The sequence below is a fragment of the Aphanomyces invadans genome, assembly GCF_000520115.1.
Source record: "Aphanomyces invadans strain NJM9701 unplaced genomic scaffold supercont1.3, whole genome shotgun sequence".
NCBI classification, from domain to species: domain Eukaryota; phylum Oomycota; class Saprolegniomycetes; order Saprolegniales; family Verrucalvaceae; genus Aphanomyces; species Aphanomyces invadans.
The window spans coordinates 2,327,979-2,338,919 of record NW_008580148.1 but is presented as its reverse complement, the minus strand read 5'-3'; the positions used below and the strand labels follow the sequence as shown (position 1 = coordinate 2,338,919).

At 56.0% G+C, this 10,941-nt stretch overlaps 5 protein-coding genes across 5 annotated transcripts; 3 read left to right on the top strand and 2 right to left on the bottom strand.

The window, feature by feature from the left end:
- Positions 1 to 385: 385 nt before the first annotated feature.
- On the top strand, positions 386 to 2,083 carry H310_02358 (hypothetical protein). The gene has a single exon (XM_008865843.1). The coding sequence runs from the start codon at positions 451 to 453 to the stop codon at positions 1,354 to 1,356; it is 906 nt and encodes a 301-aa protein (XP_008864065.1). The 5' UTR covers positions 386 to 450; the 3' UTR covers positions 1,357 to 2,083.
- Positions 398 to 2,721, bottom strand: H310_02357 (hypothetical protein). The gene is made up of 7 exons (XM_008865842.1): positions 2,606 to 2,721; positions 2,473 to 2,556; positions 2,345 to 2,421; positions 2,222 to 2,294; positions 2,070 to 2,173; positions 1,837 to 2,011; positions 398 to 1,787 (listed from the first exon to the last, which is right to left on the bottom strand). The coding sequence occupies exons 1-7, from the start codon at positions 2,616 to 2,618 to the stop codon at positions 1,393 to 1,395; spliced, it is 921 nt and encodes a 306-aa protein (XP_008864064.1). The 5' UTR covers positions 2,619 to 2,721; the 3' UTR covers positions 398 to 1,392.
- Positions 2,722 to 2,937: 216 nt separating this feature from the next.
- H310_02356 (hypothetical protein) lies at positions 2,938 to 4,860 on the top strand. The gene is made up of 4 exons (XM_008865841.1): positions 2,938 to 3,453; positions 3,520 to 3,615; positions 3,722 to 3,775; positions 3,827 to 4,860. Exons 1-4 carry the CDS (start codon positions 2,989 to 2,991, stop codon positions 4,715 to 4,717), a joined length of 1,506 nt encoding a protein of 501 aa, XP_008864063.1. The 5' UTR covers positions 2,938 to 2,988; the 3' UTR covers positions 4,718 to 4,860.
- Positions 4,861 to 5,091: 231 nt separating this feature from the next.
- H310_02355 (hypothetical protein) lies at positions 5,092 to 7,890 on the top strand (the record flags this gene model as incomplete). The annotated part of the gene is made up of 5 exons (XM_008865840.1): positions 5,092 to 5,976; positions 6,029 to 6,991; positions 7,053 to 7,388; positions 7,481 to 7,626; positions 7,680 to 7,890. Exons 1-5 carry the CDS (start codon positions 5,143 to 5,145, stop codon positions 7,888 to 7,890), a joined length of 2,490 nt encoding a protein of 829 aa, XP_008864062.1. The 5' UTR covers positions 5,092 to 5,142.
- H310_02354 (hypothetical protein) lies at positions 7,780 to 10,769 on the bottom strand. The gene is made up of 2 exons (XM_008865839.1): positions 9,934 to 10,769; positions 7,780 to 9,874 (listed from the first exon to the last, which is right to left on the bottom strand). Exons 1-2 carry the CDS (start codon positions 10,733 to 10,735, stop codon positions 7,917 to 7,919), a joined length of 2,760 nt encoding a protein of 919 aa, XP_008864061.1. The 5' UTR covers positions 10,736 to 10,769; the 3' UTR covers positions 7,780 to 7,916.
- Between the last annotated feature and the right edge of the window lie 172 nt (positions 10,770 to 10,941).

Here is a 10,941-nt window from a genome sequence, read left to right as displayed (position 1 = left end):
CGTAGGACGTACTCAACGCACACTGCGGAACACGTTACAGTTCGGACTCGATGAACCGTCTCGTTTTTGTTGAGTGCTCCTTGCAACGCCACACTACAGCTAACTGCGAACCCATAAATATGGACTCTACTTGAGTCGATGTCGGGCTGTGTTGAGGTTTGGTTGATTCCGATACGATTAGCTCAAGTTCTCTGAGTCGACGCAGTATTACGACAAGACACCAACATTCACCGGTTGGTTCATACATTCTCGTACCAACATTCCCGATGAATGTTGGAGACGGGTCCAGACGGCGGGCCGAAATAAAAATATTGCAAAAAATGGCATATTTTTATATCATGAGCCTACTGAAAAAGAGATATATGAAGCTCGCTCGATTAAAATTGCGGTCCATTCACTGGACTTTATTCCTACGTTTACCACATTCACAAGGAGAACTCGACGACGACGATGGTGATATCCGACGCCAATGATGCGAGGAAGCGGCTGCTGGACGCCATGGCGCAGAAGACCCAAAACCAGCATGCGAACAGCCACGTGAATTCCATCAACACATTCGAGCGACCCAGCGTCCATGACATTGGAGTCGGCCGATCGGCGTTTCAAGGACCATCAGCAACCGCTGCATCTGCCCCAATGGGAATCCCAAGCAATTTCCTGCGCAATTTGTACGGGTTCCTCAATAACAACTTGCTTCCAGACACGATTGCCTGGGACGCCGACGGTCGATCGTTCTCGATCTTGGACGCAGACAAGATGGAGACCTCCTTGCCGATGCCGAACCTTTACCGAGGTCGATTCAAAACATTCAAGATGCAGCTCGAGAAGCATGGTTTCATGAAGTCGTCTGATGGAACCCGGTACTTTCGACCGGACTTTGTCAAAGGACAGCCACAGCACCTCGGGGACGTCGACATGTCGCCATCAGCCGTCTCGCCGTCATCGTTTGATGAGATCATGGACGACTCCACGTCAGCAGGAAGCAGGTCCCCTATGAGTTTGGAGTGCCGCATTCAGTTTCCCAAGAAACGACGGCTGCACGAAGACTCGAGAGCGGCCTCCGACCCAAGCACCCAACCGTTTTGGAATTCCCTTCACGATCAACCCCACCACAACGCGTCCACTACAACGTCTGGTCTCCTCTGCAGTGTCAGTTTGTCCAAACACCGTGTCGGCGCGGCGGTCGCTGCCCCCGCAACCGCTCCACACCAGCATCACCTCCACCCTCCATCTATTCCGTCGCTGCGGCCACATCACGACAACATGCAAGCACGCCTCCCCTCCATCAATCGAGCGTTTCCGCTGTTTGGATTGAACAAACAAGTGGCCGCCCCAGCCCCCAACACAGGGCAGTGATGCCCTCTATTACGCTATAAACAAACACCTCCGCTCTCACAAGTTGTGCACCGCCAGCAAATCTTCGAGCTCATCCACGTCAAACTCGAGCAGCACATCGTCGTCGTCGTCGTGGGCTGGAGTACCATCACTCTCGACCTTGATCTCTGAATGCAGGTCTATTGTCGACACAAAGCAGTGCGGTGTGTGGTCGCTGGCGGCCAGGTGGCGGGACGCGTCGTCCCCGTCAATGGAGGACGTAGTCGTGGAAGCCGCGCTGGACGGCACCGGGGATTCGGGGGCTTGCGCCGACTTACTTGGGTTGCCCTGGATGATGTTGTCGAGCAGCTGCAACACTTCGCCGTCCTGCAACTCGGAGAATTCCTTGCGCTCGACGTGGAGGAATTCTTTGACGCGTTCGAGAAAGAGATGCGTCATGCCAAACATTTGTGCTGGAGCAAGTTGTTGATGGTCAAACAGGGAGGAAGGGTTCGGTAGTACCTGATGCGAGCATGTCGCGAATGGCTTGGACAGCTTCAATGTACCGAGCGGACTCGTTGTCTCCGAGAGGTCGCGTAGTCGGGGCATACGACTCGACGATTTTGTCTTCAACTTTCTTGACGGTTTTGACGTCGTCGGGCTGCGTAGCACGCGACCGCTTGTCCTGTTTGCGGCGCTATATGACAAGAAAGTGTCCATAAGATGTGTAGAAATCAAACGGCGAATATACGTACTTCGATCTTGGAGAGAAGGGAGCGATCATCTTGACGGAAAAAAGGGTGCGTGAATGCGGGAGGGTCGGCGCCATTTACAACCCCGATGTGGGAAAAGTCGTATGCTACAAAGACGTTTGTCGCAAACAAAGCCATAGAAACTAACCGCGCACCGTTAAGCTGGCGAATGAACGAGCAATACTTGGACCCGCGAAAGTACTGCGGCATCACCACTTCCGAAAACTTCTGCTCATGGAGATGTAAACGTCACCACTCGACCATCAGCATGGGTGTACCGTTTTGTCCAGGACAACAAGACTGTGCGGCTCGACAAGGGCTCCATCTGCGCCGCGCTTCCATGTGATGACGTCGTCTTCATCGTCAAGTATAAGGCACAGTGCGACTGCGAGACCCTAGGACGAACCTGTAGCAGGATCGTTGACTACTTGGTCAAGCTTCATGACAAAGGCAGAGACAGCTCCACTCGGCTTCGTGGATGGCTTCAAGCCTATGCATGGCGTCGCCATCAACATCTCCAGGCGTCCTTCTCGTCGCACCTGAGTTCACCATGTTCGTCTTGTACGCGTTCTTCGGCGATTCTCTGAGTCTCGTCTCGTAACACTATTTTCCCACATGGGAGGGAATCACACTATTTCGTGATCATTAATCCAATCGATGGAGGTATCCGCATAAATCGGCCAATCAAAAATAATCTGTTTTGTCCAATCGAAAGATCGCATTTCTTGAGAATGTATTTTTAGTCCATTATTTTGTCCAATCCAGTCGCGCGGAGAAGTATATTGGTATTTGTATGCATGCATTTCCCCCAACCCTACCTCACATGCCAACCCTAGATAGTTCCGAGCCATTTATATGGGAATTTGTATATATCGAGCCCAGCCTAGCCGTCGGTAGTGGCGAGAATTGCTTGAGCGGTTATATGAGCATGAACAAGATGCTGCAGACGGTCAAGCGCCGTCTGAGCAACTCGTCCGAGGGGGACCTCGCCGCGGTGAGTCAGCTGCATCTGGCGTCGGGGGTAAGCATGGGGGCCAATTCGTCCCAGGGATCCACGCGCGACGACGGAATTGAAAACGTGGCGCGATCCGACGTGTCCTTGCCAAAACGTGAACGGCGCCGCAGCTCGCTCGTCCGCAACCAAAAGGTGGCCGCATTGAAGGACCTTCCCCATCTCAAAGACACGAACATGCAAAAACGCGAGGCGTTGTTCCAGCAAAAACTCGAATTGTGCTCGGTCCTGTTTAACTTTGAAGACGCCGCGTCCGACAAGAAGGGCAAGGACCTCAAACGGCAAACGTTGTTGGAGCTTGTCGACTACGTTAACAATGCTGGTGGGCAAAAGATCTTTACCGAAGCACTCATGCCCGACATCATGGCCATGGTGGTATGTCCACCTGTACCTTCCCCTGTCCACGATTCCATTTTATGTTCAACGTGTGGTGCGCTGTAGTCGGCCAACATTTGCCGCGCGTTGCCGCCGCAAACGGAGGATTTTGACCCTGAAGAGGACGAACCTGTGCTGGAACCGTCCTGGCCCCACTTGCAGGTACCGTGGATGGCGTCGGTCGCGTGTTGTGGTGAATGCCCGTCTCTCTCATCTCGATCGGCAGACACCTTGCTCATACGGCACGTCCTTCTCCAATGAACTTTAGGTCGTATACGAATTCTTTCTGCGCTTCATTGTGTCGGGGGAGGTCAATGCCAAGGTAGGACCGCGCGCCACGGGGGCGGGAATTTTACAACCACGTTGCACGTAGGTGGCCAAGAAGTTTGTCGACCAAAAGTTCTGCTCAAACGTGATCGAGCTGTTTGACAGCGAGGACCCGCGCGAACGGGATTACCTCAAGACGATTCTCCACCGCATTTACGGCAAGTTTATGTCGCATCGGTCGTTCATCCGCAAGGCGATTTCGAATGTGTTTTACCGGTTTGTGTACGAGACGGAGCGACACAACGGAATTGGGGAGCTGCTCGAGATCCTCGGGAGCATCATCAACGGGTTTGCCATGCCGCTCAAGCGCGAACACTTGCAGTTCCTCGTGAAAGCGCTCGTCCCGCTGCACAAGCCCAAGTGCGTGAGCTTGTACCACCAGCAACTGTCGTACTGCATCACGCAGTACGTGGAAAAAGATCCCGACACGGCGATCCCGATCATCTCGGGCATCGTCAAGTTTTGGCCGTGGGCATGCTCGTCCAAGCAAGTGCTGTTTTTGAACGAACTCGAAGAGATCCTCGAGCTCATGGGGCCCGACCAGCTGCAGCAAATCCACAAAGAGCTCTTCCGCGTCTTGTCCAAGTGCCTCGGCAGCCAGCATTTCCAAGTGAGCGAGCGGGCGCTTTTCCTCTGGAACAATGAACATCTCGTCAACAACGGGTGCCTCAGTCGCCAGCACGCAGGGTTGATCTTGCCCGTCATATACGGTCCGCTCTACAAGAACTCGCTCGGCCACTGGAACACGACCGTCGAAGGCCTTGCGCAGAACGTGCTCAAGCTGTACATGGACTACGACATGGCGCTGTTTGACAAGTGTGCCAAGGAGTACCTGGCCAAGGAAGAGCGGGTCGTCGAGAAGGTCACGGCACAGGCCGACAAGTGGAAAAAGATAGAGATCCTCGCTGAATCCAAGGCGCGGGAAGCGGCCCATTGAGCCGCGTTTGGACCACACATGTACTAGTCATGACTTCACCCCGTGTTATATTCCTAAATTGCTGCTTGTGCTTGCGTCTCGGCCACAGTTTGAATGCACAAGGTTGCGCGAGCTGCAACGGATTGCCCTCCAAACAGCTCGAGGTGGATTTCGACTGCCGCTTGCAGGGAATCACAGCGACATGTCCATCTTGGACCGACAGCCGACGTGCGTGGTGGGCAGACCAGCACCGCTGCAAGCAATGTGGCTCGGTGCTCACCCGAGATCTCGCAGTTCGGCCGCTTTCATTCATGGAAACCAACAAAGAGAATAAAAAATTCCGTCATTTTTTAAACTCTTTTTGGCCAATTGAATCGCTCCATTTGTCGGTTTCGCTTTGGAATGTCACCGCTGCAAGCGGCTCACTTCATGATCGCCGCCGCATCATGATGGAATGGAGAAGGATATACCGGTGGGCCTTGCTTGTTTACTATCTTGGCAGTGAGTCCGTTAAAGCAGTTGCACAGGACGACGCCGTCCTTGCATGCACCGTGAGAGCGCCGCAGTACTTGTCTATTGAGCACAAGGCAGCCCTTTGTGCAGGCGTTCATCTCGACACAGCGACAGCACCTGCGGACTGCGCATGTGAACTGAAACTCCACCTGGGCACAGCTACGTCATCCGAGATTGCCTTGACACTGTGCAGTGGAGCCACGAGCGTCGGTCCCGCAACTTGCTTCCGTACCGTCAATGCCTTCTCCTTTACTATCCTGCCAATGCCTCAGTTGTTGACCCTTTGTCGCGGGGTTGCAGACGAGGAGAACGCATTGTGCTTCCACCACCTCCACCGCAAACTCCAACTAGACGTCAACTCAATCGTACTGCTCTGTACGCAGCCCAACGCATGGAGCTACGTCGATGAAATCGTGTCATGTTTCCAACGCCACACCACGTTGGCCAGCACAACCCGCCTGCGCTTATGCATGAAGCCGAGTCTCATTTCAGACGCAACACTGGCGTGCTTGCAAACACTTTCCCATCGGTACACGTTGGCCTCAGATCGCGACGACCTCTTTCCACTGTGTCTGTCGCGCTCTCCGCACCATGCTCTCTCATGCGTCGAGGCGGCTCCGTGGGGATACACTGTGTCGTTTAAAACCGCGCTGTGTATCAACGCGACGGGTGTAGGGCCAGCAGAGTGCTTGAAAGGACTCATGGGGGCATCCACTTGGACAAACGACGACAAACTCAGCCTCTGCAGCGGCGCCACCTCGTCCAAGGTACCACCAGCTCGACAGCATTTGGCATACATATCACACTGTGTGTGGCTAGCGCATCGATTGTGTGCTCAAGCTGTCTTCGCGCTATTCAATTCGCCAGAAAGTTGCCCTCTGCGCACACGACCATGACACTCCGCTCCGGTGCACCCGCACCATCAAAGGGCTGCCGCCAACAGGAGACGAGATTGCCATTTGTGGACGTGCGTCATCCCTCGGACCAGCGGAGTGCTTCAATGTGGACACGGGTCTCTCGACAGCGCTCAAGGTCGAGCTATGTGCGAACGGCGGGAATCGGGACCGCGCTCAATGCGTTCTGCGGCTGCGTTCCATGCTGCATTCGTTCACCGCGCACGACTTGGTGCAGCTCTGTGCCGCCGTGACGACCCCCGACGAGCTCCCGAGTCTCATGCAGTGCCTCACCACGGGATTTCGTGCAGTTCTCGCAGCTCGGGACGTCATTCACGTTTGCAAGGGTGCTTCGTCGGCTGCGCCTGCGCGCTGTCTCCAGGAACATCTAGCTGGGTGGTCATCGTCCGAGAAGGCGGCGCTGTGCTATTCGGCGACGGACTTGTCGCCTGTGGACTGCATTCGTAGGTTAGGCCCGACGACGTTGCTGCAGCGACGACACCAAGTCCAGTTGTGCGTTGGGGCCACGGCCCCCGTTTTCCCCGCCATTTGCGCGAAATCGGCTCCGCCAAGGTTCGTCCATCCGGTCGACCGCGTTCGCCTCTGTGCACAAGCATCCACATCGTTTCCTTTGGACTGCGCCGCGAGTTTGCCATCCACTCACCCGAGTGTTGTTGCGGCCGTGTGCAGTCAAGTGGCATCGCTTGCTCCGGCCGAGTGCATCCAAGCTGCGCTTCGAAGCGGGTCCAAGCTCACGCAGTCCGTCATCGCACGGTGTCGGTCGGTGTCGTCATTCCCTGCCATGCTCTCACTCGCCTCTGTCATCAAGGAATGTCCTGTCCTTGTACCCCACTGTCCAGTGACCATTGAGCTGCATGTACTGGATCAGGTTCTTCTTGCTCGTCTCCGTCATCCTTTGTCGGATCTTCACATGGTTGCGAAATGCCTAGTTTGGCCATCGCATGCTCACGTATGGGCTCCATCCGTCGGCAGGGTCCATCGATTCCAACCATTCGATGCGACTGACGGCGGCATTTCAAAGCCAGCCATGTCTTGCTCTTGGCAAACGCGAGCCTGTCGTCGATGGCAGGTCGACGTTCCGCATGGCGTTTCCGCATGCTGGTCACTTCCGCCTCGTTCTCGCGCTTGCCAACATCACTGTTCTCCATCTTCCAGTGCATGTTCAGGAAGACCCGGGCGCAGTAGCATGGACGGCTTCCTGCGATCGCATCTTTCGGTCGCATCTCCAGTGCATCCCATCGTCAGCTACGTTTCCATCCTATCAGGTAGCTCTATCTTTCGATCGGCGGTTGTTTATATGACCGACCCGATGTTTCTCCAGCGATGCTTTACCTCACTCGCTACTCTTTCGGACTAGTTTTTGCAAGTCGACGCTGTGGCGAACACGCTCTTGGCCGTAGTGTGTGCGGGCACATTGGAGCTCCTGGAGCCGCTGAGTCCATCGTTGTCCACGTCGGCGCGAGCCATCGCCGCCGCCCCGTGGCTTCCATATCACATGCATTTGTACGATTCCCTGCACCGAGTCGAGATCTGTGTCAAAGTAACGCGATGGCTAGGCAAGTGCCGCTGAGTCCGTGGGAAGTTCTTCGCATCCCCGACAACGCCACTCTCGACGTAGTCCGAGCGGCATATCGACACCAATCGCTTGTGTACCATCCCGATCGGAGTGCCGCGGCTGCTGCCACGTACTTTGATAGCGTTCGGTCCGCGTACGAAGCTGCAGTGCACCTCGACGATCAAAATCGGAGTATTCGCGTCGATAAATAGTAGACAGCACAAGTGGTGCACACGACTTACTCTAAGGTGTACACGTGGTCTTCGTCCTCTTTCAACATCGGGCCGTGCATCTGCAGCGGTAGATGATGCGGTTTCCGCGGTGACAGAGGAGACGATGGGGTCTGCGATGTCGCGATGATGCGAAACGAGTTGAATTTGGCGGGGGTGTTCTTGTTGATCCCGGGCACAGCTTGGCCTTCGTTCGTTGGAGGCTGCTCGGGCGCCGCGCTTTGGTCCGAAGCGTCGCCAGTCGCCGTGGGGGAATGCTGCAACCGGCGGATTTCTACCTCGTAGTGCGCGATGTTGGCACGGAGGTTGGTCATGCAATGGTCCAGTTCTGGGAAGAACTGGACCAGCGCCACCCACAACGGGGCGACAAGGCGCGCTGCAAAAAAGTGCTGGCTTTCTACCATGAGCAGCGGGTCGTCCACGTGCTCGTGGGTGACAGGGAGCCCTTCCGCGCTCTCCATGAGCGCTTGGTATGCAAATTCTTTTGCAATCATGTTGCTCCATTTAAGAGCAATGTGCTTGGGGAAGACTTGGGCACTTAGATCTGCGGCGTGCACCACGGCTTTGACCAAGAAGAGCCGATCGTCTTCGGAGTTTTCAAACACGCGCCACGGCGGCGGCGGCGATGGCGGAATCGACAGCTCATCTAGAGGTTCTCCATTCGTTTCGATGGGCGAACAGGAGTCTCCAGACGACGTCGAGGCAGACGAGGAATGCGACGACGAGAGCGCCGGGTGGATATGGTCCGTGATGCCTTTGACGGGGGACATGGCGGTGGGCAGTGGCTGGAAGCGGGACACGAGTGCGTCAATCGTGTCGTTATGGATCGCCATGTCGGTGCCTAGGATGGCGCGCACGATCGCTTTGCGGACGTATCGAAAGTCCGACGTGGAAAACGCGGCAAAGACATTGACGCGGGGGTCTTGGAGGAGGCGGAACGTCGTGGCGGCGTGATGTCGCTCGAGAACAGCGTCGTCGTTGTGGGTGAGAGCAAGCGGCGAATTCGAGTGGATTTCAAACAAATTCGAGTGGCCAGGGTGGTCAATGTCGTGGCACAGACTCGCAACGAGACACGCGAGGCGGTCCAACGGGTGGAGCACACGGCCCGCGTGGGTATCGGAAAGAATGCGGTACGACACATGGAGGACAGAGAAACCGTGCTGAAAATTGTGGAACGGGTTCGGGTGGTAGTGATCATGGACGACTTGGAGGAAGGCCCGCAAGGTCGGCACGTCAATCTCGTGCGGCCCCGACATGCGTTGGTCTCGAAGCATGTGCTCGGCGTATCCCAAGAGTTGCTCGGTGTCGTGGGTGAAGACGTCGAGGTCCCAGCCCGGCACAGTCAGGTCGTTGCCTGCGTCAGGATCCATCGAGTAGCGTCGGGGAGATAGCACAAGTGGTTTTAGCGGGAGGGCGAGAGGGGACGGCGGTAAGACAGCGGACGTCGACGATGTTCTGTCCCGAAGATGAAAGGTGTCGATGAGGAGATGCGGTGGGGGGCGGAGTCGACGAGACGAGCCACCATGGATTGCGCTTGGATTGGCGACAGGAGACGATGGGGTGGTGGCAGTGGAGACCGACCGTGCGTCACGTAGAATGGACGACAGCGGTTGATGTGTCCCGCCGTCCAGCGGTATGGACGCGAGTTCTGCCGCCGAATCCCCCAAAAGCTTCAGGTACTCGGTGTCGTGCGCTCTCCGTCGCAGCACGACGGCCACTTCGCTCGCGTACGCTTCAAACGCGCACTCGTCGTCATTCGTAAACCCTTCTGTCGAGAGAGACGACCCGTCCGGTTTTAATTTATTCACGCATTCGAGGACAGCCATGGGCGGGGCTGCGTCCGCGGTGCCGTGGGGAATCCCGATCGGCACGTACAACGCTGTGACGATACCCGTCTGTAACGGATCGTCCACAGCCCCGTGGAAACGCGGGTCGGTGGCGGCATCCCGAACGTTAATGATGGAGCCTAAACGGTCGTCGGTTGAAGGATGCATGGAGACTGATGGACAATACGACGGACTGTACCTGTTAGAACAGCTTCGCCCAATAGGCACGACGTGTCAACGCGAACGCGAGTGTGGCGAAACGTGGGCTGCAGCGACCACAGCTCTTTGCGCGGCCAGTCAACGAGGAACAGCGTGACGCGCTGCGCGTGCACGATGTGACTCGACCCGTTGATCACGCGCTCCATCAGCTTAAGAATGGTTTCTTCGGTGGACGACGAGTTGACGAGATGCAGAAGCGCAGCTTGAGTACGATGTCGAAGCACGATGTCGTGGAATTCGATGGATTTGCGAAAACATTGACTCAAGATGGGGCCGACGCGCTGGAGAAGGGTGACGTCCGTCGAGGACAGCCCAGGCAGAGGTGATCGGACTTGAAGGACAGCAAACACAGACTCCGACGAGTTAAACAGCGGGACGCACGATAAGCATAGGCTTGACGAACATGCGATGTCAACGTCGGGGTCATAGGTCGCCGCAAAATCCGTCCCTACAAACGGGACCCCTGTGCGGGCGACGGCTCCAGCGAGACCTCGTTCCAACGAGATAGGGTCGGCCGTGATATCCGTCGAGTCGAGTTTGGCCATCGACGATGTGTTCTCGTCCACGAGAAGCACGATTGACGCGACAGCAGACGCATCCGTGGTTGAAAAGAACAACGTACGAACTTGGTCGGAAAGGACATCTGCAATCGAGAACAAGTCTTCCTGCATGAGGACTTTTTCCACGAGACCGAACATGCCTCGTTCCTTGCTCACGAGAGACACCGATTCATCTTGCGTTGCTTCGCCCATTTCCGCGTGCGGCGTCGATATAGAAGCCATCGACGCTTCGCCGCCGCGATGTGTGTGGTGGCCAGATGGGGTGTCGCAGGAAAAAACGGCCCGTAGGATACCTATCCGGAAACGCCGGATAAAACCACGTGGCTGTTCCTCGAGTGATAGGTATGAAATGGGTGTCGCAACGGAAGACCGTGTCGCACGAGCGGCGGCAGCGCCACGGGACATGGTCGTTGTTGATGCGAGAGCGA

Coding starts and splice junctions, on each gene's coding strand:
- H310_02358 (XM_008865843.1), top strand. CDS start 451: ATGGTGATATCCGACGCCAATGATGCGAGGAAGCGGCTGCTGGACGCC.
- H310_02357 (XM_008865842.1), bottom strand. Junction 2,174..2,221: donor GTTCATTCGCCAGCTTAACG/GTGCGCGGTTAG, acceptor ACGTCTTTGTAG/CATACGACTTTTCCCACATC. Junction 2,012..2,069: donor CCCTTCTCTCCAAGATCGAA/GTACGTATATTC, acceptor CTTGTCATATAG/CGCCGCAAACAGGACAAGCG.
- H310_02356 (XM_008865841.1), top strand. CDS start 2,989: ATGAGCATGAACAAGATGCTGCAGACGGTCAAGCGCCGTCTGAGCAAC. Junction 3,454..3,519: donor CCGACATCATGGCCATGGTG/GTATGTCCACCT, acceptor GGTGCGCTGTAG/TCGGCCAACATTTGCCGCGC. Junction 3,776..3,826: donor CGGGGGAGGTCAATGCCAAG/GTAGGACCGCGC, acceptor CGTTGCACGTAG/GTGGCCAAGAAGTTTGTCGA.
- H310_02354 (XM_008865839.1), bottom strand. CDS start 10,735: ATGGCTTCTATATCGACGCCGCACGCGGAAATGGGCGAAGCAACGCAA. Junction 9,875..9,933: donor GGGCGAAGCTGTTCTAACAG/GTACAGTCCGTC, acceptor ACGACCGTTTAG/GCTCCATCATTAACGTTCGG.